The 27,798-nt window shown below is 53.7% G+C and overlaps 1 protein-coding gene across 1 annotated transcript in view; it reads right to left on the bottom strand.

Annotated features, from left to right (window-relative positions):
* ELAVL1 (ELAV like RNA binding protein 1) overlaps positions 1–27,798 on the bottom strand; it is a 42,404-nt gene that overhangs the window by 11,064 nt on the left and 3,542 nt on the right. Inside the window, exons 2-4 of the mRNA XM_047094973.1 lie at positions 18,187–18,374; positions 7,596–7,699; positions 1,636–1,789 (exon numbers count right to left, since the gene is read on the bottom strand). Coding sequence (XP_046950929.1) covers positions 1,636–1,789; positions 7,596–7,699; positions 18,187–18,358 — 430 coding nt within the window. The 5' untranslated portion in view covers positions 18,359–18,374. The remainder of the gene's footprint in view (positions 1–1,635; positions 1,790–7,595; positions 7,700–18,186; positions 18,375–27,798) is intronic.

The raw sequence follows: 27,798 nt of genomic DNA, 5'->3' as shown, positions 1-27,798 counted from the left end.
GGCAAAGCGGTATGTATGACACGTAGAAAAGGAGGGCGATGGAAACAGAATGTGGCCCAGCGTGGTCATACCATCCGGGTCCCCAGGCAGCCCACACAGGTGCTCCTATGCAGATGGGGCTGAGGACAAACACATACACTGACCAGCCCACTGCATTGTTCCTTCTCAATTGGCACTTGAAGGTGAGTACGGGGGGCTTCAAGGACCCCAGGAAACTGTCCTGGTGTGGACCAAAGAGGTTGACACCAAGTAAATAGGATCCTCGCCCTCACCCCTCTCCCCGCCCCAGAGCACAGCTGCAGAACAGAGGCCGCGGTGTGGTCCTTGTCCCTCCGGCAGAGCCTGGTGTCAGAGTGGGCATCCGCACTAGGCATGGGGCTACCCGGCGAGCTGCACCTGTGGACCACACTCCAGAAGGCTCCCCTTCCGCTCAGGCCTCCGGGGACTCGAGCTGCTTATGCCTCAGGACTGCAGCCTGGGCAGCAGGGCCAGCAGATGCGGAGCTCGGCTTCCAGAGGAGGGGTGGAGAAGGGAGGGCGAGTAGTGAGGCTGCCCACCCCAAAGCACACAGCTCGGAGGGACAAGGACGATGTGTGTGCATCTCTACCCCCATCTGTCACAGGCCAGGAGGGCCCAGCCCACCTGCTCTCTGGGATCTGCTTTGCAGCCTCCTAGGGGCGCCGCTGGCCTCTCGGAAGGGAGTCACCTCACAGTTATGACTCCCTGGGACCAAACTACCCAGTGTTTGTTTTCACATCACAGCCAAGGGGGGCGGGGACATGGAAGAACATGAACATCAAACGCAGATCATTCTAATGGCCTCTCTGAGCTCCGTGAGCGGTTTGTCAACAGATTCCCACTCCTGGTTGGGGCAGAACAGAGGAGTCCTACAGCAGGTGTGGCCCAAGCTCACCTCTCCCCAGACAGAGACAGGCACGGGGCTTGACAGCGGATGTCCTGACCCCAGTGCCCAGGCCAGTGGGGTGGGCAGGCTGCACGGTCAGGACTGGCACCAGCCTCCTGCGTGGGGCTCTCCCGGGGGCAGGTGAGGGGCCTCCGCTCGGCTGTGTCTGATGGCCTCGTGCAAGGCCCAGAGCCCAGGCTGCTAATGCCTGAGCTGAGGTGACCTGACAGGGGCTGGTGAAGTGGCCAGGCTGGTCAGTGAGGGGAATTTACTGCCTTGAGCTCTCTGAGCTTTGAATGTGCTACACGAGGGGGACATCCAAATCATGGAGACGACAGCTCCTCAGAAGCAGCTACCTGTGGCTTCGGGCCAGTGAAAAGTAGGGACTCTGGGTCATGAGCGAAGACTGTCCCACACCGCACCCCGAGTGCCTAAGAGCTGCCGCGAACGGCTGACTGGTGGCCTTTCCGCCCGTTCACAGGCCAGGCTGGGCCATCTGGGTGCTTGAGGAAAGGTGCCAGGATCTCTTGGTGTTTTCACCATAAAATGCATCAAACTGCATCCTCCGTCCCCGGACTCGTAAAACAAAAGCCAGTGTCTCCTCATTCTGATTCTGTGCTCCCTGGTGGAAGGACTACTGACGCTGAGAATCAAGCAGTGATTTGTCTTCCTGGAAACTCTGGAGTCCGTCTGGAGGAAAACCTCACCCACATCTGGGCCACCCACCGTACCTGTGGTCTGATCCACGAGGACCCGGGAGTTGATGATTCGCCCGAACCGAGAGAACATATCCTCCACATCCTTTTGGGTCATGGTCCTTGGGAGGCCACTGATGTACAGGTTGGCGTCTTTGATGACCTCTGAGCTCGGGCGGGCATACGACACCTTGAAAACAAAACCACTTTCTGGGGTTAGGGCAGGTGTGTGGCCAAAGCATCGAGGGAGACGGGGTTAGATTTGGGGGGCGAGAAAAAGCCACCCTTCTGGTGAGAAATCATTCCAACACTCACCATCTGCGGCAGCATGCGTGAGAGCTCACGCGGGCCAAGCCACGAGCCAGATGGACACCCCGTAGCATTTTCTCACCTGGACTTCACGCCCCACAGTGAGGCAGACATAGTCTTAGTTTCAAAGCTGAGAGACTGAGGGCCCACGGGTGGCTGCAGACAGGGCCAGGACTCAACCACAGCCGTCTCTCCTACCGTGGCCTCTCCCTTCTCTGGACAGTGAAGAGCCCAAAGGGCAGCAGGCAAGGGAGCTGGGTGCTGCCGGGGGGGGGGGGGAAGGCACGGCGACACCACCTGCCAACAGGCAAACCTACCACTGGAGCCCACGGGGGACCCTGGGGTGCTGGGGAGCCCGCAGTCTAACACTCAGTGTTTGACGTTAAATGACTCCATACTTTTTGGGGTTTTGTTCTGCAAAACCGAATAAACCCTGCAAGGAACTTCTGCAGCCGCTCAGATAAGATGGTAGGTGTGTGCACTAGACGCGGGAGGCTTCAGGGGCTGATGGCAAGATAGGCCTTGGTGCTTTCCCAGGTCAGCGTGATGGCTGTGGATGGCCATGGACCGTGCAGGCCAGCAGGGATGGGAGGGGCACCTGGGTGGCTCAGTTGGTTAAGTTGATTTCAGCTCAGATCATGATCTCACAGGCATGAATGAGATCGAGCTCTCTCGGCTCTGAGCTGGGCCTAGAGCCTGCTTAAGATTCTCCCTCCCTCTGCCCCTCTCCCCACTCGCACAGGGGCACTTGGGCCCTCTCTCTCTGAAAAAACAAAAAAAAAGGAGGGATGGGACAAAGGCCACACCCCTGCTGGGAAGGAGCAGCTGGGACAAGGCCCCTGTGTGGCCTGAAGGGACAGGGCTCAATGACACCCAATGGAGTCAGATCCGAGTCAGGAGGCTGGGAAATAAGAAGGGAGGAGGCAGGGAGTCATGCTCTGGAAGGGTTGGGGACTGGAACCTATGCACAATAATGCTCTCTCTGAGAGTCACAAGCTCAGGAGACCAAGAGCCTGAGACCATAACCCAGGAACTGACACGACCTCTCAGGCGTCACCAGGCAGCACAAGGTCACAGACAACAGGTGTGTTCTCATTGCAACGCTCAGGCCTGCCAGAAGGGGCAGAAGTGTGGCCCCTCAGTACCAAACACGTGGGCAGGAACACACTGCCCCCCACCCCACCCCGGCCCCGGCATTCACGTGCTTCTGAGTCCAAATCTATGACATTCCCTAAGAGGGACGACAGACACAACCTTTGCCAGCAGAGCAGAATGTGGTCCAGCAGGAGACAGAGAACGAATGAGAAATTATGTGGTGTGGTCAGAGCCCAGCTTCCCCCAGAGAGGTGCCGAGGATCACGGAGATTGAACGTCAGAGAGTAGAACAGAAGTGGCCCTGATCTGATCGGGAAGATGCCCCAGAGCACCAGGTCCTGGTGGGGGCAGGCGGCCTCCAAGCAAGTGGGGCAGATATGGCAATGTCCCCTGAGATAAAGAGGCCACCTTGGCCTGCGGGCTCTCCCCAGCGCCCTCCAAAGCGGCAGGTGGCTGACCAGTCCAGTTGGGGCTTGGTCACGCTCCTCAACTTCCAAAGGGTGTCAACTCTCACATCTGGGCCTCAACTCTCCAGGTCTGCATCACCAGCCCACAGAACACCCCCATTCAAACTCTTGCCAGAGGACGTGGCTGCAATTTTTGGCTGTCCCATTTCACCAAAGGCCCCAGTCAGCGGCCACAGGGGGAGGCCAGGCCTCCCACGACCATCCTGTCTGGCCCTCTGCAGATCTGTCTGGATGGGGCTACATCTGGGGTCCGCCCTTGGCCTTTACTGAAGGACACTGTGGGAAAGAGCATCCTCAAACCAAGACCCTGGCACTGGAGAAGCAGTGCAGAGGCTGGTACTGACCATGATCATCTCTCGATGAAGACCCAGAGAGAAAAACGCCTTCTACAGCCGAATGTGCTTCTGACAACAGGTTCTTCGAGGCGCCTGACCACCACCGCAGCTTTCCCTCCCTCTCCGGCCACTATCAAGTTCAGAGTCAGGTCAGCCTCCAAGAAGACTGCACTGGAGCACCTGGCGCCCCAGAGGCTCCATGACACGGGGTCTCGGCATCACCTGCTCCTCTGCCCCAGGCAGGTCTTCTCCTGGCACGTGCTCACGAAACCTTCCTATAAAGGGCTGTCCCCCAACAAATTCATATGTCGCAGTCCTAATCCCACCCCGCACAGCAGAACGAGGCCCTATTGGGAAAGAGTTGTCACAGATGTAACTCATGAACACGAGGTCACACCGGAGCAGGATGGGCCTCAAATCCAGTAACTGTGCCCTCAGAAAAAGGGGGAATTTGGACAAAGGTGCGCGCAGGGAGAACGCCAAGTGAAGACGCAGGCAGCGGCCCAGGTGACGCTTCCATGAGCCTAGGACCGCCAGAGTGGCCAGCGACCCCCAAGCCAGGGGAGAGCCCGGGACAGACTCTCCCTCATGGCCGCAGAAGGAACTAACCTGGCCACACACCTTGGTCTCGGACGTATGGCCTTCAGAGCTGTGAGGACAAATCCCTGTTAACACCCCCACCCCCCAAGACCATTTGTGGTGCTTTGTTATGGCGGTCCTAAGAAACAAACCCACTTGCCTGACCACCTGATTCGCCCCGGAGCCCCCCACCCACAAGCAGTGCCCAGCCCCCTCCACCACCGCCGCCTCCGTGTAAATGTCCCCCATGGCATTTATCTTGGTCTGACATCCTATATGTTTCACTTATTTAGCTGTGTAGAACACTCGATGAGGGCACAACTTTTGTCTTTGCTGCTGTATCACCAGCACCTAGAACAGATGCAGGTGGACAGCAGGCATTCAGCGACTAAATGCCGAACGAGGGAATAAAAGCAATTGCTGTTATTATTAATAATGCCCGCCTAACTGCACCGCAGGCTCCTGGGCTCTGTTTGCGGCTAATCCAAGCTACACTGTTTGGTTCCTGGTGTTCACCTCCCACGTTGGGCTGGGGAAGCTGCCAGGCAGGGGTGGTAAGTGCCCAGAGCCACAGCACTCGTTTCAAACCCTGACTTTGCCCCGCTCTACCTGTGTGACCTTGGGAGACCTGTCACAAGTCTACACATCAGTTCCTTCAACCCTAAATTGGGGATCATCTCTCCCAGGCTGGGGTGAGGAAAACAGAGACAAGGTATGGAAGGACCTGGCCCATTACAGGCCCTTGACAGGTACCGGTCACGTGAATCACACAAGATCAGTGCTGTGACACACTCAGCCTGTCACCTCCACACACACACCCACTGGGGTTGTCTGGACTGCCGTCACAGGGCACAGGGATCGGGAAACTCCTTACACCCTACTCAGATCAAGGAATGACGTTACAACCACAGAGGACAGAGTGAATGCCAGTGAGGTCAAGGGCACATCCAGGCGGGCCGCGGGGTGCCATGATCGCAGAGCCTGGGGGGCAGGCGAGCCTTTGGAAAGGTCCTGCCTTTGTGGGTGAGAAATGGGGCATCAACCTTGGGGATAGCCTGCAGTTCCCGTAATGTGCTAGCCAATATGTCTCCTGCAGCACACGTGTGTCCGTAAGAGGCACACGTTGGCCCCTGTAGACACCTCTGCCCAGAACACCCTCGTATCCCCACCCCGGCCCTCCTTACCCCTACCTCCTCCTGCTCTCCTATGTCTCAACTCTGACTTTGAGGGAAACTCTCAGTGCCTTACGAGTCGGGTGGAGCCCATGTGAGGTCCAGTCAGATGGTAGTCTGGGAATCAACATCTGTGTTAACACATGAGCTAGCTGAGGGCACCCATCGGCCATGGAACCCAGAGCCAGGCAGAGGGCTTGGCCCCCAGAACACACTTGTGTAATGAAGAGTTTTCAGCATTTGAATAAGAGTAACTGCCCTCCTGGCATCAGCAAACATTTTCTAAATACAACAGATCCTTCCTAACAGACTGGGAGCTTTGGGCTGAGAATAAACAACGCGGAGCTGGTGGAGAGGAACAAAAGTCACTAGACACGTGGAAAGGCTGTGACACGTGGCTTCCTTCACCAGGCTCCACAGTGGAAGGAGCCTCTGGGAGCCCGTGCTGGCCACAGAGATGTGTGGGCAGCGCTCCTGCCCTCGGGGACCACGCGCAGGGCCTGTGTGCACGCAGGTCTAGTCCACAGGGGGGGTTCAGGGACGACTAAACCACTGAGCAATCCATACCACAAACACTTCAACAGCAGAAATGGAACACCGCCCTCCAAATGAACATGTGCTGCGAACAGCCAGACTGCAAGACTCCCCTGGCAGGCGGGAAGAAATCCGGGTTCCCAGGGCCACCCCACAGTGTGACTGGGGAGGCCCGAGCCACAACCCTGGGAACCTTTATGGCAAAAGTACCCCAGGTGGCTCTGATGTCCAGGGAAGCTTAGGAAGCCCAGCCCTGATATAAAGCCCAAGAGGGACCTTTCTGGACACCCACATGAAGCGGAGGGATGGGAGATGGGGTGGGAGGACCCGGCAGGTCCAAAGGCTCAAGGGCAATCTCACTCCACGTGGCTTCCTGTCGAGGCAGAGGACGCCGGCAGGCATGCGTCTCAGGAACAGCGGCTGACCTGCCAGATCTACAGGTGAAGTGGGTGGGCATGGTACCCCAGGCTGCTGCAAGAAGCAAGGTCAGGGCACCAGCCTGGGGCAGTGGGAGGAGGCCTATTCGAGGAGGGTGCAGTAGGGAGTAAAGGTCGGGAAAACACCAAAGTCGTCCAGGTTGGGTCCGGAGCTGCGCAAGATCACATGAGCCAGAGGACAGACACTTGGGGATGGGGAGGAGGTGGGGCTCTGGACCAAGAGCAGGAGGGGGGGGGGTAAGTGGCAGCAGCTGAGAACATGAGGGCGGGGGAAGCTGTCCTGCGAGGCCTGGGGGACCTGCCCGCTCGTCCCAGGAAGCCACCACAGCCCTTCAACTGGGAGTGACTCTGGTGGCTCCCTTGCATCCCTCAAGTCACCGGTCAACACGAAGCCACCCCCCAGAACATCCCCCACCATGTACCTCCGCAACACTTACCTCTGCCACACGGGACTTTCGGTTTATTATTGGAACGTGCTCACACACATGCGTGTACACACACACACGCCCCTCCATGAGAGCAGGAATTCATCTGTTCACTGTCTGACACATAGCAGGTACTCAAGAAACATTAGCAAATGCATGTTCGATGACCTGGCTGTGACTGGGGAGGAAGGGAGAGACCTTGGCAGGGAGGGCGTGAGGGACAATGCTGCTGCTGTCGCTGCGGCAACAAACCAGGAAGGAACAGGAGGGCAAGGCCAGACACATACTCGCTCGGCACAAGGACGGCACACCCTGGGCCGGGGAGAGGACTGCCCTCGATTAAGTGCCCTTCACGGTGACTCTCCCTTTGCTCACGGGGCTGAGGAGGCTGAGAGGCACCAGCATGGCCTGGGGTGGTCTGACATGCAATGCTTCAACTCTAAGCAGACAGGAGGCACCCCAGATGCCCCAAATGCACCAGGGCTCCGAGAAATGGCCAAGCCAATGGTCCCTTTGATAGTGATGGTCAAGTAAGGGGAAGATCCCTCGCCCAGGTGAGGTCAGGGAGGTCGCTCCCCCAGGCCGGGGGACCCAGCACAGACCCCGGGGGGCCAGGAACGAGGTGGCGATGGCAGCTCTTTACCTTAATGGTTTTTGACTGGAGCCGTAGGCCATTCAGCGTGTTGATCGCTCTCTCCGCGTCCTTGGCAGTCACGTAGTTCACAAAGCCATAGCCCAAGCTGTGCCCTGTGTGGGAGAACACGTGCACACTGGTAAACCGGCCGACAGCCAGGGAGGGTGAATAGGACCATGTGCGACTGGGCTCCAAAGGACAAGGTCGTTAAAAGCCATGGCCTCCTGGAAGTGGGGTTAGAAGACCCACGGTCACCATCACGCTTCTTTGGCCGACATGTAAATTTTCTACGATGGACAAGTGTTACTTTTGTTAATTTTTTTTTTTCTTTAAAAGGGCCGTTTAAAAACAACCACTGTGCTACTAACGGCATCCCGTGGAACCCATCACAAAAGCAATGATGATGATCGGTGCCCCCAGTCCCGGCTGAGATGTGGGGACTCCAAGGGTGAGGAGAGAGGACGGTCACGAGTGGGCGAGATGGGCAGGTGGGGAGAGCTGCATGACGGCCACCCGTCTGCGTCCAGGGGTTTCTCCCCTGCTTGCACCCCAACAGCGGGAAGGCTTGCTGGGCTCTAGTGCCACCCAGTGCTGGTTCCCTCACTTGCCCGAACACCTACAACCCAGCTAAAAAGCAGATGACGTGGAGCACAAAGGGAAGCTGGAGCCGAGGGAAGTCCCCGGCCGGCCGTGCACCTGCCTTCACGGCCCCGGCCAGGCCTCCAGGCTTCCCCTGGCAGCGGCTGTCATGTGACAGCACCATCAGCCCAAGTCCAAGGGATAACGACACCTGAGCTCTTCCCAAAGGAAGCCAAGGTTACGCGTGGGTGTCCCCACCTCTTCTTTGGGAAACACTGAAGTGGCAGGAGTGACCGCCAACGGCATGCTACGGGAGGGATGCAGCCCAGCAGGGGAGGGGCTGTGGGTTCCCAGGAGCCCAGAGAGCAGCCAAGGCCGAGGGGCCCAGTGGAAGGAGGCCTGTCCTTTCGCTACAGAGGACAGGCAGGAGGCGGCCCAGAGAGGAGAACCGACATGCCCACTGCTTACCCACCCACACGCCGTGCTGGCGGGCAGCCACCGAATGCTAGGCACGGCTCTGGGCACAGAGACAGAGTGGTGAGCTTCGCTCCATTCCTCTGGTTGGTGGAGGGCGATAACAAGCAGGTAGAAAACATGCCAGGCCTTGAGCCGCATGAGGCGGGGGTCTCTGGGTGCCGGCTGAACCCAGACCCTCAGGTGGATAATGAGATGTGGAACCCAGCAGAGAGCCTAACCCAGTTTTGCCACTTCTTAAAAAAAAAAAACCCTAAACGCTTTTATTTTTTTGCATCTAAAGAGAAATTATAAAGGTAATAGAAAGCGTTCCCACAGACCCCATACCCCGTTTTCCCCGGTGGTAACATCTTATATCCGGGTGAGACATCTGTCACAACCGAGGAACCAATGCTGATACATTACAATTAACCACAGTCCACACTTGATTTAGATTGCCTCAGCTTCCCCCCAAAGTCCTCTTACGTCCCAGGAGGCCACACAGGATCTCACATGACATGTAGTCTGTTACGTCTCCTTAGGTTGCTCTTGGCTGGGACAGCTCTCAGACTTTCCTCGTTTTTGATGACCTTGAGAGCTTCGAGGAGGACTGGTCAGGAATTCTGTAGACTCTCCTGCAGCTTGGGTTCGTCAGATGTTTTTCTCATGGCGAGACTGCAGTGGGTGACGGGTTTTGGGAGGAAGACCCCAGAGCGAGGGGCCCTCCTCCTGACATCGTACTGGGGGCTGCGTGCTGTCACCATGACCTATCGCTTTGTTGGTGTTGGCGCTGGCCAGGATCCCCCGAGGCCGGCAGTTCCTCCACTGAAAAGTACCCCCCTCCCCCAAAACCGCAGGCTTTGGAAGGAAGTCCGTGCGTGGCCCATGCCCCGGGAGCACCTCGCGGAGGTGTACTCCCTCCTTCAGGACACAGCAACTACACAAGCCACCTGCAGTGCTGCACGGGCCGCTTTCCTTTTGAAAGAAACAAACCCAAACCTGCCCTTCCACAACCATATTTCTAACAAAACCCCATGGGTCTCAGAGACTTAGTAGCTCCTAAACCCCAGAGAGCAAGGACCCCGGAGCAGCGGGGCTGTGGGGCTGGCGCCCAACTAGCAAGAAAGTCAGAATCAGAAGTTCAGAAAACAGTACAGAAAACCACAACTGGCTCCAGGCTGGGAACTTTAGGGCCCTCGCAAAAGGTCCAAACTGCAAACATTAACGCTGAGAATGCAGAATGTCTATGGTACAGACTCCTGACTGAACTCCAGGCTTGCTGGGATTTTTACTCCCAAACACCTGCTCTCCAACCCTGCTCTGCCCATCTGTCACCACACCCAGGCCATGGAGCCCGTTGGCCTGACCGCCGGATGGACTCTCTGCCTCTTCGGTCGGCACGACCCACACTTGTGTCTTCTCGTCTTTCTGCTCTTCCCACAAGGCCAAGCCCAACCCTAGACCACCTATCTCCTCCACTGCCAGTGCCACAGGTGGCCCAAGTCCTGCTAGGGGAGACCAGACACTGATGAGGACTCGTACCTGGGCCACACTCCTGTGTCTCAGCCACAGCTGGCTGCTCTTGCATATAAACATGGGTCCTGCCCGACCCTCGGGTCCTGATTCCTCGCCTCCCAGGCACTTGGTGGCCCGGCCCCAGGGTGGTCACTGCAGACTGCCAGTCTACCGAGGCAGTCCGACCATCAGGTGCCACCCCCAGAGACGGTCAGGACGCAGCTCCCCGAGCTCTCAGCAGCACTGGGCACGGCCGACTCACTGGAGGGGTCACCTCCCCCAGAATGGAGCAGCAACGCCAGGTTTTCTTTCTCTGGGTTTTCCTTCTCCCCAGCTGTCCCTTCCCAAGCTTAGTCTTCTACCCATCCCACTGAGATGACCCCCAGGTTTCTGCCCTTGGCTCTTGTGCCAGCCACACTCTTCCTGGGTAGCCTCCCAGGACAACTGCCAACGTCACCCAGGAAGTCACACACCCTCAAGCGGCCACTGCCTCCTTTCCTAGGCCTGCTTCCCCTCCGGTTCTCGTCAATGAGTTGACAAGTATTAAGTGAGCACCTACTATGTGCCAGGCCCCAGGCCAGGCTGGCCAGGGGGTTTGATGATCACAGCGGAAGACAGTTTGTGCCTTAACGGTTGATGGGCCAGCCGACGGCAAAGCAGCAAGAAACTAACCAACAAAACTGCCGCCCGGGGGGCTATAAGGAAAATTTCCGCGGTGGTGTGAGGGACTCATGAGTGTGAGGCCCATGGTGGACAGGGTGGTCAGAAGCACCCAGTGAGGAGCCAACACTCGCGGCATGACCCTGGGATGGCTGGCGGCAAGCAGCCCAGACAGAAGAGCAGGTGCCAAGCCCGTGAGGCAGAGGAGACTTTGGTGTGTTCCAGGAAACGAAAGGCAGCCAGCACAGTTGAACAAGACGAGCTGGGGAATGGCCCAGAGGTGGCTGCTGGGTGGGGGTGGGGGTGGGGGGGACAGGCTGCCAGGCAGAGCCCGGGAGCGAGGCTGGGTAGGGAGGTGCCGGGGGGCGGGCAGCAGAAGGCAGAGCCACCGAAAGGCCCACAGATGGGCTGCTGTAGGAGGGAGCTTCATGGGGAGGGATCTCTGTACACCCTGTTCTGGGCTGGCCCTGTCCCCTGAGAGTCTATCCAACCCTCTACAGCGGGCACCTGCATGCTGTGGGAGGGAAGGCAGGTGAGGAGTGAAGAGGAGCCCTGCACTGCACCCACCGGATGAGGCCACCGGCGAAAGTGCCTAACACAGTGCCGAGTCCCTGCCTCCACCTGGCCGCTCACCAGAAACCAACTGCTCTCGACTTCGGCTGCTTGCCAGAATCACCAGAGCAGTTTCTAAAAACTATCACTGCCCAGGCCAGAACCTGAACCAGTATCAGCATGGGGGTGGGGTGTAGTAAGAGTGGGGGTGGCTTCAGCAGTTTTTAAAGCCCCCCAGCGATCCCAATGTGGAGCCCAGGTTGAGAGCTGCTGCTGGAAGTGAATGAGGAAGAGTGGGGCTCCCCGGTTCTGCAGACCCTCAATGGTCTATACTCAGAGTGGGCACCTGGGGGAGGCCCTCACTTCCCAAAGCAGGCCCCCAAGTTCCTGTTTCTCTAACAGGGTCTATCAGCCGTGCAGGGTAATGACACAGCTCCCGAGGGCCTGCCTCAAGCTCAAGGACCCAAGAGGTCAGGCAGGTGTACTTCCAATCTCCTTACGGATGATTCTCCTGTCCCTTAGACACGGTGAGCCTGCTAGAATCAAGGCCACGAAGACCCATCAGGTGCTGCTCCCTCATTTAGGGCAACGGAAGACAAGCCCTGACAGAGGAAGGTCTGAGGCCTGGTGGTGGAACAGGGGCAGCGCTCAGGCAGGGCACGGATCCTGCACAGGCTGCTGGGACTTACAGAGGGCAGGCAGGGCCTGCCCGGGGTCGGTGCTGGCAGGGGAGGTCAAGCAGACCCCCAGGGTGAAGATCTAGGGGAGGGGGAGGGGGCAGCAGATGAGAAAGAGAACGGCCAAGGATGAAGCATGAATAAACTCTGGGTTTGAGGCCAAGGGATATCCCAGAAGCCAGTGCTCCCCCCAGCTCACGCCATCCCCGCACTGCGGGAAGAGCTCGGCTTCTTTCACTTGGTCCTGAACCAGAACTGCCGTCCTCCAGAAAGCTTACATCACAGATGTTCAAACAGCCCAGACTGGCTGACCGAGCAGGCCTGGGCAGGGCCTGACACTAGGGTCTCTCCTGGTGGCCAGCAGGCCAAGAGCCGCTGCCTGGAGAATATGGAGGCTGCCTCCTTGCGAGCACTACTCATGCCCTGCCGGGTGGCCTCTGAGCCAATGCTCTTCCATTTCCAAACACCACTCTCTCTAGACAAGGTTATTTATTTATCTTGAGAGAGAGAGCGAGCGAGCGAGCAGGGGAGGTGCAGAGAGAAAGGGACAGAGAATCCCAAGCAGCCAGCGCAGAGCCCGATGTAGAACTCGAACCCATGAACCGCAAGATCACGACCCAAGCCGAGATCAAGAGTCAGACGGTTAACCAACAGAGCCACCCAGGCACCCCTAGACGAGGTTAAAACCTAGAGACAATGCCCTGGCATCTCGTGTTACATTTGCCATCCAGAGCAGCCAGATATAACGTTTTCATCCCTCAGTGTTTCTCAAATCCACCTGGGGTGGACAGCTGAGGGAGGGGAACACCCTGAGGACAGGCACTGCCCTGCAACGTGAGAGGGCCCGTAGAGCCCAGTTCTTCCTTTATTTAAAAAAAAATTTGAGGCGTGCCTGGGTGGCCCCATCGGTTAAGCATCTGACTTTGGCTCAGGTCATGATTTCACAGTTTGTGAGTTTGAGCCCCACGTCGGGCTCTGTGCTGACGGCTCGGAGCCTGGAGCCTGCTCTGAAGTCTGTGTTTCCCTCTCCCTCAGCCTCTTCCCCACTAGTGCTATGTCTCTCAAAAATAAATAAACGTTAAAAGAAAATTTTACTTTTATTTTTTTAAAACTACTTTCCTTTTTTTTTTTTTTAAAGTTTATTTATTTGGGGGGGAGGGTGCAGAGAAAAAGGGGAAGAGAGAGAATCCCAAGCAGGCTCCGCACTGTCCGCAGAGTCCAACGCAAAACTCGATCCCACGAACCCGGTGAGATCACGACCTCAGCTAAAATCAAGAGTCAGACGCTTAACCGACTAGCCACCCAGGCGCCCCTAGAGCTCTTCCTTTTTAGATGTCTGCAGGGGTTCAAGGGAAGACTTCACAGCGGGAGGAGTAGGTCTTGGGCGAGTTAATGAGACAATGAGCAAGATTAACAGCGAATGCCCCCACAAGAAAGAAAATGGGCAAAGGACAAGAAGGGTATTTTATAAAAGAAGAGTACAAACAGCCACTAGAACGTCACTAGAGTGAATGACCACCCCAATCAGATGTCATTTGTGACTTAGGTTGGGCAAGATGAGAAACCCCCCTGGCCCAGTTGACGGCACCAGTGTCAACTGGTGACAGGGTCCAGGAAGGTCCACACCCTCCCATCTAATGGTCCATTTCTAGAAGACCCCCAATGCGAACGAGCGGTGAGTGAAGGTTTGCACCAGGATATTTCTCAGTGGGGTTTGTAAATATGGAAATGTGGTCACAAGCTGCCGTGAACTCAGAATCTCCATACAACAGAACACTGTGCCGCTCTTCTGACGAGACTGCTTTATGTTCAATGATAGAAAAGCATTCACAGGTACAGGAAGAAAAGTTTCCAGCACAGCTTGAGTGGTGCAAACCCATTTTTCTAAAAACACGTAGTTGCTTATGACCACAAATGTGGAAAGAAAAAAGTATGGAAGGACACAAAGCACAAAGCTAACAGTGGTGGGATTTGGGGTAATTTAAACTTTTCCTTTTTGCCTCACACTGTTGTTGTTGATATACGGGACAAAGGTGATTCACATTAAGAAAACAAAAAGCGGTCAGGCTGGCTTGGTGTGGAAGGGCTTTCCTACAGAGGGAACAATATCTGCAAAATCGTGAGACTGTAAGAGAAGGGTCTGTCTGGGGAGTGACAAGCAGCTCAGTCAGGGCTGAGAGGAGGGTGAGTGGAGAGCACAGCGGCTAGGGAGGAGGAGGACAGCGCCCCAGAGACCTGGGAGCCACAGGCAGGAGTGTGGGCTTTATCCTGACCAGAGGTGCATGGCAATGAGCCAGAAGCTGAGCGAATGGGCTGGAGGCTGGGGACCAAGTGGCCAGCAGGACAGACAGTCCAGGAGGGTGGAGGCTGGCTCCTGGGCCATATGGCATCTGCAGAGGGACCAGACCCCAGGCAGAGAGTGGGACAGGGTTGCACAGTAGGACCAGCTAGGGATTGTGGATGGAACAGGGAGCAATAAATACATGTCCCCAGCACGGGGGCTGGGGCCTGGCCAGCCAGAAACATGCTGCATCTTGGAAGCCAGCATGTCAGACGTTCCCAAATATTCCCGATAACCCAGCCACCACCCGTTCCTCGTTCCTCCCGTCACCAGTGCCTGGCCAATGGCTGGCACTCAATAAATATTTGCGGAGCAAATCAACATCCATGCTGATCTGCATTCTTCTCCAATCGCTAGACCTATTCATTCGTTCATTCATTCATTCAACAAGCACTGATTATGGTCGTATCTACGGACATATGGGGTTTCTGCTTCTGAGAACCATACGGACCTACTGGACCAAAAAGTTCTAACTTCAGTACAGTGTGGAAGCCCACACTGCCAGCTGCCTGGTTGCTATGGGAACCCAGACCAGGAGCAGCATCTAATGCTGACATGGCTGAGCAGAGAAGGTGCCCTAAAGCAAGCAGGGCCAGGGACTAAGAGTTTTAAAGCAGGTGAGTGACAGGGTCACATGTGGAGTGTTAAAGAGATTCCTTTGCCGCAGTGAAGAGAACCATCTGGAGGGAACACAGATGGCTGGTTAAGAGGCCAGAACGCTAGTGCAGGCAGACAGTGATGTGGCCTCATCTAGATCTGAGACAGCGGGTGGGGGCGGGAGGAAAAGGGGCGGAAGCACCCAGAAGGATGAATGCCAGGGACATGCGTCAAAGGTCATGCTTAGATCTCTGACTGGAGTGCACTGAGTGAACCTGGTGTCGTCTGTTAAGATGCAGATGCTGAGAAACAAGAAAGCAGCTGGTGGGACAGAGTCCAGGTCAGTCTGGAAAACCCTGAAGTTGAGGGGTCGAGGGGTGTGAAGCTCGGGAGAGTAGTTCCCCTGACACACAGGCAGCAGACTGAGGATAAAGTGAAGCTATGGAGGGGCGTCTGCTCTCCCCAGGACGGGCTTAGGGAGGAGCAGCATGGGAATAACCCGAAAGACTAAGTGAATGGTTGGGAAGGAGCTGCAGGAGAGGCAAAGCAAGGCCTCAGGCAGGTGGTTCGTGGGAGCCAAGGGGGAGAGGAAGCTTCCAGAAGGAAGAGGAGACAGTCCACTGACAGCTCTGTGAATGGGAGGGAGGACAACAACTAGTGGTTCTCACAGGGAGGAGGGGGAGGATTCTGGGGACACCCGGTAATGTCTGGGGCATGTTTCAGTTGTCGTGACTCAGAAGATGCCATGGGACATAGAAGGTGGGAGCGAGCAATGCTGCTCCACGTCCCACAATGCACAAGATGCCCCCCCCCCGCCCCGTCCAAGAATGCTCCAGTCCCAAATGTCAGGAGTGCTCAAGTGGAAAAATCCTGGGCTAGAGGAAGTCAGAGAATCTCAGCAAGGATTCTCAAAGAGGACAGATGCTGGAGCGTGTCGGAACGCTGGTCAGGCGGCCCCAAAGAGACCCAGGCAAGCACGCACTTGCCTGGCCAGAGGCTCCTGGGATGGAGAAGTGCCAGGATAGAACAGAGGTAGAGGTGGCTGTTATTTTCATTACGAGGTGAAAGGCAGTCATGGGCCAAGAATGAAGGGTGCAAACGGGCCTGAAGTGGTTGCTGGGAGGGCCAGGGAGGCCCGTGTGGCAGGCTGAGCTCAGCTGGGAATTTGGTTCCACGGGGCACCTGTGTGTCTGGATGCAGGACTCTCTCCGGCCAGGAGGAAGAAGCCGTGAACGTATCTGTGTCTGGGGTTTCACCAGAGCAGCGGAACAGAGGACAAAGAGGCAGCAAGGCCGGCGAGGTTTTCACACGCTGGCGGCAGGACAGAGGTGGGAACACAGTAAGCTTTCCGGGAAGGTCCGGTCATCCAATTTAAGGAACTGTTAGCAAGATGCCGAGCTGAAATCGAGCCTGGGCTCACCTCCTCCACAATTCTTGGTACCCTTTACTTATCTTGCCCGAAGAGAAGAAAAAGTTTATCTCTGAACTGAAATAATTTCCAAATTACTCTTTGCTGCTTTTACCTCCTTCCCCGAACCAGCTCTCTCTGGCCTGATCTCGCCAAACCTAGGTGTTCCTATTAACATAGCTCACATTCCTTTGAAAACCACAACAAGTGAACAGACAAAGAAGCCAGGTACCACGAGAATGCTGGCAAAATCGGAATGCAAGGCTCAGGAACATCCACGGGGCTAAAAATTCCCTTCCACCAGAACACAAAAGGAGAAAGGCAAGACTTGTTAGTAGCATAGGAGAATTTTAAAATGCCTCTGAACAAGGACTCTCTTATTCAGGATGGTCTCCTGAAACAGGAGAAAGATAATGGCTTCTAGAACATTCTAACACTGTTCAATTTGGGTATTAGCTACAATTCCTACTTAGAAGACATCTATTAAAATCACAGACTCTCAGAATTGGGAGAGTCCTTAAAAGACTTTTGAATTCAATGCCCCCTCTGAGGAACTAATTCCCTGTACAGCAGTCAGCTGGCCTCTCCAGGACTTATCCCAGGGACAGGAATCTTCAGGTTACCAGCAAAAGCTGAGAGTGGATGAAGTAGGACGATGCGTACCCGGGGTCCCATATGTTACTCTACTTTTATGTAGATTTGAATACAACAAGGTATTATCTTATTTCCGTAATAAAGGTTTGTTTTTTGTTTTTTAAGTTTTAAATTAGTTTTCAGTGAGAGAATCATAGCCCCACAGCCCAGGGTGGCAGCCAGAGCCCTCCTGCGGGGACTGCCCATTGCTCAGCTCACCAGAGCAGAGAGGAAGGGGGGGGAGGAGGGGGGAGAGGAGGGAGAGGGGGAGGAGGAAGAGGAGAAGGGGGAGGAAGAGAGAACAGGGGCATGGGGAAGAAGGGGGGGAAGAAGGGGGGGAAGAAGGGGAAGGGGAGGGGGAGGAGGAGGAGGAGGAGGAGGAGGGAGGAGGAGGAGGACAGCTCCCTAAAACAATGCTCCTCCCTGGGGACAAAAGGAAGGAAGTGCTTTGTAGCACCTGGTCTTTCCATGTTTTGCTCCTTGAAACCATGCTCTCAGGATGGAGGCTGCTCCATAAGGATGGCCTTCCCAGGTGTCTGCAAACCCGTTCGAGGCAACTAAGGATCAGGATGTGGGAGCCACCATCCTCACTTTACGTCGGGTGCCACTGAGGCTTAGGGGTCGCACACGGAGGCAGCGGGAGAGCGGGGTTTGCAGCCGGCACCCGACTGTACTGCCTGCCTGCTGATCGGCTGCCCTGCTCCGGCTCCACAAGAGGTCAAGCTCCGTGTGTCTCAGAGGTTCCAGCTGATGTGACTGCGTGACAGCAAACAGCACAGCCCACAGCCCAGGAAGGGCCACCCAGGGGGACGCTCCATGTTCTGCCACGGGCCAGCGTCGCTTCCACAGGTGGGACCGAGCCGGGCCAGGCTGTCATTCTCTGGTCTCTTACAGCTCTGAGCGGTCCTCATTGCGGGGGTTTCCTCGTTTTCCCTCCCCTCCCACCACCGCACTTTGTATGTACGCGCACTCTGGCTTACGATGAACTCTTGGGAACCTATGTCCAAATCTTAACGCCAGGGCCAGGGCAAAGTAGAGCCTGAGATAAAAACGAAACTTCACAGCCATCGGCTCAAGGCTGCGGCCCCTTCTGCACCAAGGAGCACTGCAGAGCCGCCGGCCAAGGAGGCAGTGCCCCGCGGGAGGGCCACGAGCTCCCCTCGCAAACCCTCTCGGTTCCTTTACCTGCTACTTTATCCCGAATGAGTTTTGCAGATTCGACTTCACCGATGCTGCTGAACAGACTCCGTAACTCATCCTGGGTCATGTTCTGAGGGAGGTAGTTGACAATTAAATTCGTTCTCCCGATATCATCCCTGCAGTCTTCGGCCATGTGGTCTTCATAACCATTAGACATTGTATTTTTTAAAAATCTGAGACAGAGAAGAAAAAAAAAAAAGTCAAGTAAATTCCAAGTGTCCACATTGCAGGACATTAAGGCAAAACACCGTGACTGGCACTTCGGGGTTTTCTTTTCAATGCTACAAGTTCAACTCAGGTCCACATAAAACCATGCCCACGGATGTTTACAGCGGCTTCATTCGTAATTGTCTGGAAACCGGAAGCAGCCAACATGCCCTTCAACAGGCGAGTGGAGAAAGAGACTCCAACTGTCTGGTGCGTTCACACAACGGAGTGTTATTCAGTGACAGGAAGAAATGAGCTATGGGACCGGAGACTTGGGGCAGCCTCAAATGTACATTGCTAAGTGTGAAAGGCTACGCACTGACTGACCCCAACTATATGACACTGCGGAAAAGACGAGACTCTAAAGCCAGTAAGAAGACCAGTGGTTGTCGGGGGTTAGGAGGGAGGGAGGGAAGAACAGCAGAGCACAGAGGATTTTTAGGGCAGCGAAACTATTCTGTGTGATCTTTTCACGGTGCGTGCGTGTTATCACACATCTGTCCAAACCCGCAGAACGTACAACACAAAGAGCGGAACCCTAAGGCAAACTGTACAGATTCTTTAGTTCTAACAAAGCACTACACCAACACAAGATGTGACTAACGGGGAAGACTGTGCGTTGGGGGCGGAACCTTTCTGCGACCCGAAAACCGCTCTAAAACAAAACAAAGCAGTTCAAGCTCAACCATTTCTCTTCCTAAGGAGCTTCTAAAAGCCTACAAATAGGAGGGCCTGGCTAGCTCAGTCAGTGGAGCAAGTGGCTTTTTTTTTTTTTTTTTTTAAGTTTCTGTATTTATTTTGAGAGTGCGAGTGCGGGAGGGGCAGAGAGAGGGGGAGAGAGAATCCCAAGCAGGCTCTGCGCCATCAGCACAGAGCCCTGATACAGGGGGCTCGACCCCATGAACCGTGAGATCATGACCTGAGCCGAAATCAAGAGTCCAATGCTTAAATGACTGAACCACCCAGGTGCCCCTGGAGCGTGTGACTCTTGATTTCAGGGTCATGAGTTCCACAGAGCTGACTTAAAAAACAAAACAAAACAACACCCACAAACAATTCTAGCGCCGTAACTCAAGCTCCTGTGAAAAGTGTTCGGGTCATCTCAAGAGCCTTCTCTCATCTCCGCGTGCACTACTGGTGCAGCTGGGTACCAAGGAGCCCGCGATGTGCACCTGAGCACCCTGACTCAGACGGCCTGTCTGGCCTCAGGCAGGCAGACGACGGCAATCTGCATCCCTTTATTCCGAAGGCCACAGCCACGGAACTGGGAGAGGTTAGGGTTTCTCCACCAGTCAGAGGCACTTGGTCTTCAAAGGCTGCAGGCTCTGGAATGCCCTCGGCCGCCCGCAGAAGCCTTCACTTTCGGCGGGAAGCATCACAGCACAGAGATGGCTTCAGAGCGGAGTCCAGATCAATGCAGCCGAGAGCACCAGGACGGCTCATCTGGAGGCACAACTGGCCATGCGGCTGCCACATCTAAGATGTCCCACATCCCTGCCTCTAACTATGCAGGCACTCGCTCCAATGGGGCTGAAGTGTTATCTCTGAGAAAGGGGCCCTGCTGCCCACCAGCCGGGAGGTCTCGGGGGCGGCCCACCCCTTTCTCCAGATCCCTCCTGCCCAGCCCTGCTTTCACGCTTGAAAACCCGGTGCCCGCTGTCAGGAGCACTCACGCAGCCTTCTTCAAAAATAGCCTTGCCTGCGGTTATGTAAAAACCTGAACACAGCTCCCACCCCCCCCCCCCTGAGTCAGCACTGAGAGAGGAGTTAGGTGTGGTGTGTTTTGTATTTTATTACTTTATTTTTTTCCTGCTGGAAACATTTGGCTCTTCTCTACCTTCCCACTTCCTAATTTGCTTCCGACCACACACAACGTGCAAAGTTAGTCCACTCTCCCAGCATTTCTTTTATTTATTTGAAAATGTTCTATGCTCCCTGTTCTCTATAAAATAGGTTAGCATCGAAAGAAATGACTGGAAAGTCAGACTTCATAAGATTAAGAACTTCTGTACGGCAAAAGACACCATACACAGACAAACAGCGGACTTGGAGAAAATACGTGCTACACCTATTATATTATTTAGGTCGGTGGTTCTCAGCTGGGGTGACCTGGCGCTCCCAGGGGACACCGGGCATGGTCTGGAGATCCTTTTGGTTATCACGAATACAGGTGGTGGTGTGCCACTGGCACCTAGTGGGTAGAAGTCAGCGATGCTGTTAAACATCTCAAAAGGCCCAGGATGGCCCCCGCAACCAAGAAACGTCCCGCCCCAAATGTCAATACTCCCAAGGCTGAGACCACTTGATTCAGAGCATCTACAAATTCATAAGAAAAAAGACACATCACTAACAGAGAGTGGACAAAGGATATGAGCCACAACTAATAGACGCTGGCAATTCAAATGGCTAATAAACCATGGAGAGCTCAAATTCATGAATAATGAGGAAAATGTCAAAAAAGATGCCACCTTCTGGCAGTCAGACAGAAGACCACCCAGAATGGATAAAATCCAATGTGACTAAGGATCAGGGGGGAAAACACCCTCACACACCATTGATACAAGTATATACAACCTTTTTGGCAGATAACCTGTAGTGTCTATGAAAAAAATTTTTTTTTAACTTTTTTATGTTTATTTATTTTTGAGAGAGAAAGAGAGAGACAGAGTGCAAGCAGGGGGAGGGGCAGAGAGAGAGAGAGAGGGAGACACAGAATCCAAAGCAAGCTCCAGGCTCTGAGCTGTCAGCACAGAGCCCAACGTGGGGCTTCAACTCACGTACCATGAGATCAGGAGCCGAGCTGAAGTCGGACGCTTAACCGACTGAGCCACCCGGGTGCGCCCCTATGAAAATTTTTAATAGAAATGCTACCCTCTGATTCAGAACCGTAGGAATCTGTTCTCCAGGAATAATCACATACGTGCAGGGAAGTATGTGAGGAACCCATGATCCCATAGCTCATAAGATGGTAGACAGAATCGAAATATGAGTTAGAGAATGGTTAAATAAATACCAATTTTCAGTAGAAGGCATGGGACCACCAGCAATAATGGACTCACTCATGAAAAACTCCACGAATCTGTTAAAGCATCTGCAGCCACGAGTCTTTAAGACAGATTAGCGTAAAAACAAACAAACCAACTAACCACGTCTGCTGAAGCCTGAACCAAAGTGCAAGGGTTAACTCTGAAAAATTAAAATGCACAAGGAAGTCTGCTCAAAAGGTGATTCAAACATTTATCTTCTTTCCTTTCTCCTTTCTCTCTCCCTCTCCTCACCTTTGTTCTGAGTTAGGCACCTACTGTTCTGCCTTCTCCCTCCCCCTGCTTTCACCAGTGATGAACTGGGCAATAATTACCCCATTCTCATTATTCAGAGTGGAGTGTCCTCTCTGCTTGGTAAAAAAAGGACTTTTTTTTTTCTTTTAAGTTTATTTATTTACTTGACAGAGTGCGTGCACAAAAGAGGGGCAGGGGTGGGAGACAGAATCTCAAGGAGGCTCTGCGCTGTCAGCACAGAGCCTCCGCCCCCCCCTCCCGGATGTGTGGCTCAATCTCACAAACCATGAATGACACCATGACCTGAGCTGAAATTAAGAGTTGGAGATAAACCAACTGAGCCACCTAGGCGCCCCAAAAAGATGACTTTCTAAAACAGTGGTTGGCAAACCATGGTCTGTGGACCAAATATGGCCCACCACCTGTTTTTACAAATAAAGTTTTATTGGCACACAGCTATACTCTTTTGTTTATGTATTGTCTGTGGCTGCTTTTGCACTACAGTGACATAGTTGAGTAGTTGTGACAGAGACCATATGGCCCAAAAAGCTGAAAATATTTACCATCTGGTTCTTTACAGAAGAAGTGTGCCGACCTCTGTTCTAAAATGTAAAAACAGAAAATTTCTCTCTCTTTAAAAAAAAATTTTTTATGTTTATTTATTTTTGAGAGAGAGAGAAAGAGACAGAGTGCAAGCAGGAGAGGGGCAGACAGAGAGGGAGACACAGAATCTGAAGCAGGCTCCAAGCTCTGAGCTGTCAGCACAGAGCCTGATGTGGGGCTTGAACTCACAAACTGTGAGATCATGACCTGAGCCAAAGTCCGATGCTTAACCAACTGAGTTACCCAGATGCCTCCCCCTCTCTTTTTAATATTTATTTATTTTTGAGAGAGAAAGAGAGAGAGTGTACAAGGGAGGCACAGAGAGAAAAGGAGACACAGAATCTGAAGAATCTGAAGCAGGTTCCACGCTGTCAGTGCAAAGTCCAATGTGGGGCTCGAACCCATGAACTCAAAATCATGACCTGAGCTAAAACCAAGAGTTGGATGCTCAACTGACTGAGCCACCCAGGCACCCCCAAAACAGAAAATTTCTAAGAGAAAACCTTTGTGACATTGGGTGAGGCAAAGATTTCTTAGACACCACACCAAATGCACAATCCACTTTAAAAAATTGATAAAGTGAGTATCATCAAAATGTAAAACTTTTGCTTTGCAAGAGACACTGCGAGGAAAATTACAGTCTACAGACTGGAAGAAAATAATTGCAAATCACGTATCTGAAAAAGGACTTGTATCCAGAATATACACTTTTTTTTTAACTCTCAAAACTTAACAAGACAACAACCTAATTTTAAGGGAGGGGTAAAAAAAATTAAACTAAACCAATTAAAAACAAATTTTAAAATTTTTATTTATTTTTGAGAGAGAGAGAGAGAGAGAGAGAGAGAGAATGGAGGAGGGGCGGAGAGAGGGAGACACAGAATCTGAAGCAGGATTTAGGCTCTGAGCTGTCAGCACAGAGCCCGATGCGGGGCTCAAACCCACAAACCATGAGATCATGACCTGAGCAGAAGTCGGACGCTTAACAGACTGAGCCACCCAGACACCCCTAAACTAATTAAAAAAAATTTTTTTTAATGTTTATCTATTATTGAAAGTCAGAGAGAGTCAGAGTGTGAGCAGGGGAGGGGCAGAAGGAGAGGGAGACACAGAATCCAAAGCAGGCTCCAGGCTCTGAGCTGTCAGCACAGAGCCCGACGCGGGGCTGGAACTCACAAACCGCGAGATCATGACCTGAGCCGAAGTCGGACACTTAACCGACTGAGCCACCCAGGCACCCCTAAACTAAACTAATTTTAAAGATAAACAAAGATGTGAACAAACAACACACCAAAGGAGATATATGGATGGCAAACAGACATGTGAAAAGATGCTTGACATTATTACTTATTAGGGAAATGCAAATTTAAACTACACTGAGATACCGTTACTCATCCGGAATGAGAATACTCCCAATCCATTTAAAATGCCTAAAACAAAATAAAACAAAAGCAGGCAAACAACAACAAAACAGACAATATCAAGTTCTGGTGAGGATGTGGAGAAACCGGGGAATTTTCGTGCATCGCTGGTGGAAAATGTAAAAATGTTACAGTTGCTTTGGAAAATGTACGGGCAGCGCCTGACAGTTAAACACTTTCCGTAAGACCCAGCAATCCTATACTAGTCGTCATACAAGAGAAATGCAAACCTGTGCTCATACAGAAACCCCCACACAAGTGTTTACAGCAGCTTGATTCATCAACACCCTAAGCGGGCGCAGCTCAAACGCCCCTCAAGCCATCAGTGGTGAGACTATGGAAGGCTGCAGAATGTGGTTCTGCTCACCAATAAAACAGCATTCCCTATCCACGCAACTTGAATGAATCTCAAATACATTTCGCAGAGTGAAAGAAACCCGACTCCAAGGCCACATACCACATGAGACCGTTCTGGAAAAGGCAAAACCATAGGGATGGATCGGTGGTTGCCAGGGGCAGGGAGCAAGGGCAGCATGGAGCACACAGCGGGAGCACCAGGGGGCATTTTTGCTTCGTGGGGGGAGTGGGGGGGGTGCAACTTTCCCAGGTCTTGATTGTGGAGGTAGTAACACGACTCTATGCATTTGCCAAAACTCAAAGAACTCTACAAAAGGAGCGAACTGGAAGATAAATTTTAAAAGATTTAAAGAGTGGACCTTATCCCCCAGCACCCTGACTCCTCCTGACACCCTGGGTGAGGCTGAGTAGCCCCTGCGGGCCCAGTTCTTGGTCAACAGGCAACAGTGGAGAAACGCAAACTCTAAACGCAGGGTTTCTCGATGCTTCAGGGCTGCCCCACCCTGCTCTCTGGGTCCCTTCCCCTGACCCTTCCAAATCCACATCGATAACCCAGCCCAAGCTAGCTACTGGCGAGCACCAATCACAGCTGGGCCTTCATCTCTGTCTGACCATCAGTGACTTCCAAGTCATAGCCACTTCTGGCCACCTCGCAGCTCACCGGGCCGTGCCCTCTCACTCAGCGGTCTCTCCACGTGGACTCCTCCCGGTCAACGCATTGGGCGTTCCCTGTCAGTGGTGTCCCCACTCACTGAGGCTCGGAGATTCATGACTTTGCTCAGGGTCAGTCATCCCGCTGTTAAGAAGCGGCAGGGCCAGCCAGGCCTCTGACGGTCACTCCAGAGAGCCTCCCATGGACAAAACATAAGGCCCTTCGTGATGGGGCCCCTGGCTCCAACTTCCTCCCCAGCAAGCTGCAGACCTTGTCGCCGTGTCTCTGTGCTGGCTGCTCCTCTTGCAGAGAGTGTCTGCCCTCTCCATCACCTCCTCACTTATCTGTGAAAAGTCCCCCCGGACAGTAGGTCGCCCTCGTTCCCTGGGCCCGTTCACCATCAGCCCAAACCTTTGTTGATGGGCAAATCACTCTAACACCTAATTATTTGCTTTTCACCCACATCATGGCTGACAGCCTGGGGGCCCGAACCTACAGTGGTGTCCCCTAAGGGCCCCGCCCAACCCATACCACTTGGCAAACTGTAGATAAGTCATCCAGGCACACACGGTGTGTGTGTGGGGGGGGGGGGGGGCTGGGGGTGACGGGGGACAGACAGACACTGGGTCTCAGACCCACCTGGGAATCGTGTATTTGCCACTTGATGTTAAAGGGCGGGTGGAAATTGTATTAACAGTGTACTCATTCCTTCAGTCCCTTACTTTTCTGGGATCATCCATCCCATCCCACAGAATCAAACTCAATCATGGGGAATAAAAGGGGAAACTTCGTTTAGCAAAGCAATTCCTGGTGATTTGGAAACGTTTCCAGTAACTGCATACATTACGGAGAAGTCCTGCTTGGATGATCTCTGAGAGTCTTCAGTCCCACTGCACTATTTTCAACAACCCTAGCTGTCCGTGTGACTCCAGCAACACTGTTCACATCAGTCGTATAAGCGCTACGTGCACAGAGGCGAGATGTGTGTGTAAAAAACTTACACAGGTCAAGCAGCAAGACTAGCTCCCATCTATGCCCCAGTGAGAATCCGTCTCACTTTATAGGCACCAGAGCAGGCGTGCTGAACTACTCCAGCCAGAGCAAAACTAGAACAGTCGAATAGATCCTCAGGCTCAATCCTGACACTTCACACATCACATGATGAGGCTTGGACTCAATTATTTCTAAGGTCCTTTCCAAATGTAAAACTCTGAGTTCTCCAAGGTAAAAGCCTCAGGAATGTAAGGTCACCCAGGAAACACTCTGGGGTGCCAGAGAAAAAGTGAACGAACCACCTGACCCAATTACAACTGCTCTGTGAGGGGAGGGCTTAAGTGAACATGGTACGTATTTCCTTACTCGCCACTTCCTGCAGCCCCTGGCGGGTAAAGCCACCTGACTGGGCCAGCCAAGGCTACGTCACAGCAATTACACATCCACCAGGCCGAGAAGCTCCGGGAAGCAGCAGGTCAGGTGAGGCTGGTGTCTGGCCCAGTCCAAGTGCTCCACAGGCCTGAGGAGACAGGATCGGCTCCACGGCCCTGCTAGAGTTTCCAGCTTCTTTCTGGCTGGTCCAGGCCACTCCAGGGCTCTCATACAGAACTGCAAAGCAACACGGCACGGCAGGAAGGACTGGCCTGCGGACTCTGACAGACCTGAGCTCCAGCACTAACCCTACTGTTAATCAGCTACACTACCGTGGAGTATGGCACTTCCTTTCCTGGAGCCTCAGTCTCCTTGTCTGCAAAATGGGGATGTTGCCGCCTGCTTCACAGCGCCTGGCACGCTTCCTAGTGCTCGGCAAGTGGCCACTTCACCGCCTCCAGGTCCACTGAGGAGCACTCTGCCTCTTTGCCCCTGGGATCCTGGAAGTGATCCAAACCTCTGATGCCATTTCTAATGGGCCGGGACTCCAGGGAAGTCACAGAGCTCACGACTACAGCCCCACACACGTGGAAGACCTGGTTGGTGGTCTATGCTCCCTCACCGTCAACCGCACACGCGAGCTTATGGGTCAGCTCGCCTCTCAATCTGCCCAATAGAGATATCAACCTTATTCTGACCCCATCTCCTTACTCCTACTTCATTAACAAAATCAAGGGGAACATGCGCCTCCCTGACCTCGTTGTGCCCAACCGCAGACACCTTTAAACCCTCTCCTCCAATCCTTGCCCCCCTCTTCAAACCTCCTCCTCCCCTGAATTACTTCCTCTGGTGGCAGGACACATGTATCTCCCAAGCCACCTCTCTCTGTCCCCCATACCTAAGCAGGCACCAAGTTCTGCCAGATGCACATCAGTGATATGTCGCCCTCTCCTCCATCTCTCTGCCATCGTTTTTGTTCAGGTCCCTGTTATCTCTTGCCTAGACAGACTCCCAAGTGGTCTCCCTGCCACATGATTATTTCAAACCCAATCTCTCTAAACCCAATCAGGTCTTTTCCGTCCAAATCACTCCTCCACCTCCTGTCTCCCTACTTCTGTTCATGGTGACATCAGTCTTGCCACTGGATCATCCCGGACTGTTTCCTTCCTTTGTAGAGATGTCTTTTCTCCAGTAGAGATGTCGTTTTCGGTGGGCGGCTGGATCCAGTCACTCCCGAGCCCCCTTCTGGCCCTCCTTCTCCCAAGTATACACAGAGTGTCGAACGTGTGCCAGCCAAAGAGCAAGGTACGGGGTATATAAGATAAAGGAACAGAACCCATCCCAGCCCCCAAATTCGGGCCATTACCCACCACCTCGTACCACAAAAGCCTCTTGACCAGTCCGTCCATCCTGGAGTTTCCCCCAGAAACACAAACTTCCAAGATCACCTCTTGACTGTGTCCAGAAACCCTCTACCACCTGATCCGGACATACTTTTCTAGATTCATCTCCGAGTTCACCTTCTTGACCCCTCTGCCTGCCCAAACCAGTCCACTCAGGCTTCCGGACCTCTTTGTGCTCTCCTTTCACTCACCCGTGGCTGTTGGCTGCGCCTGAAAACTCCTGCCCACGCCTCTCTGATCACAACAACCAGTATGGACAGCAGCTCTTTCATCAAACACAAGAACCAGGCAGCAGACAACCATCTCTCTCA

This window comes from Lynx rufus, unplaced genomic scaffold, assembly GCF_022079265.1.
Source record: "Lynx rufus isolate CCGP_SWC_20201006 ecotype Redwood Valley unplaced genomic scaffold, mLynRuf1.p SCAF_4, whole genome shotgun sequence".
NCBI lineage: Eukaryota > Metazoa > Chordata > Mammalia > Carnivora > Felidae > Lynx > Lynx rufus.
The sequence above is the reverse complement of the archived record's forward strand: the minus strand, read 5'-3'. Positions and strand labels throughout refer to the sequence as shown.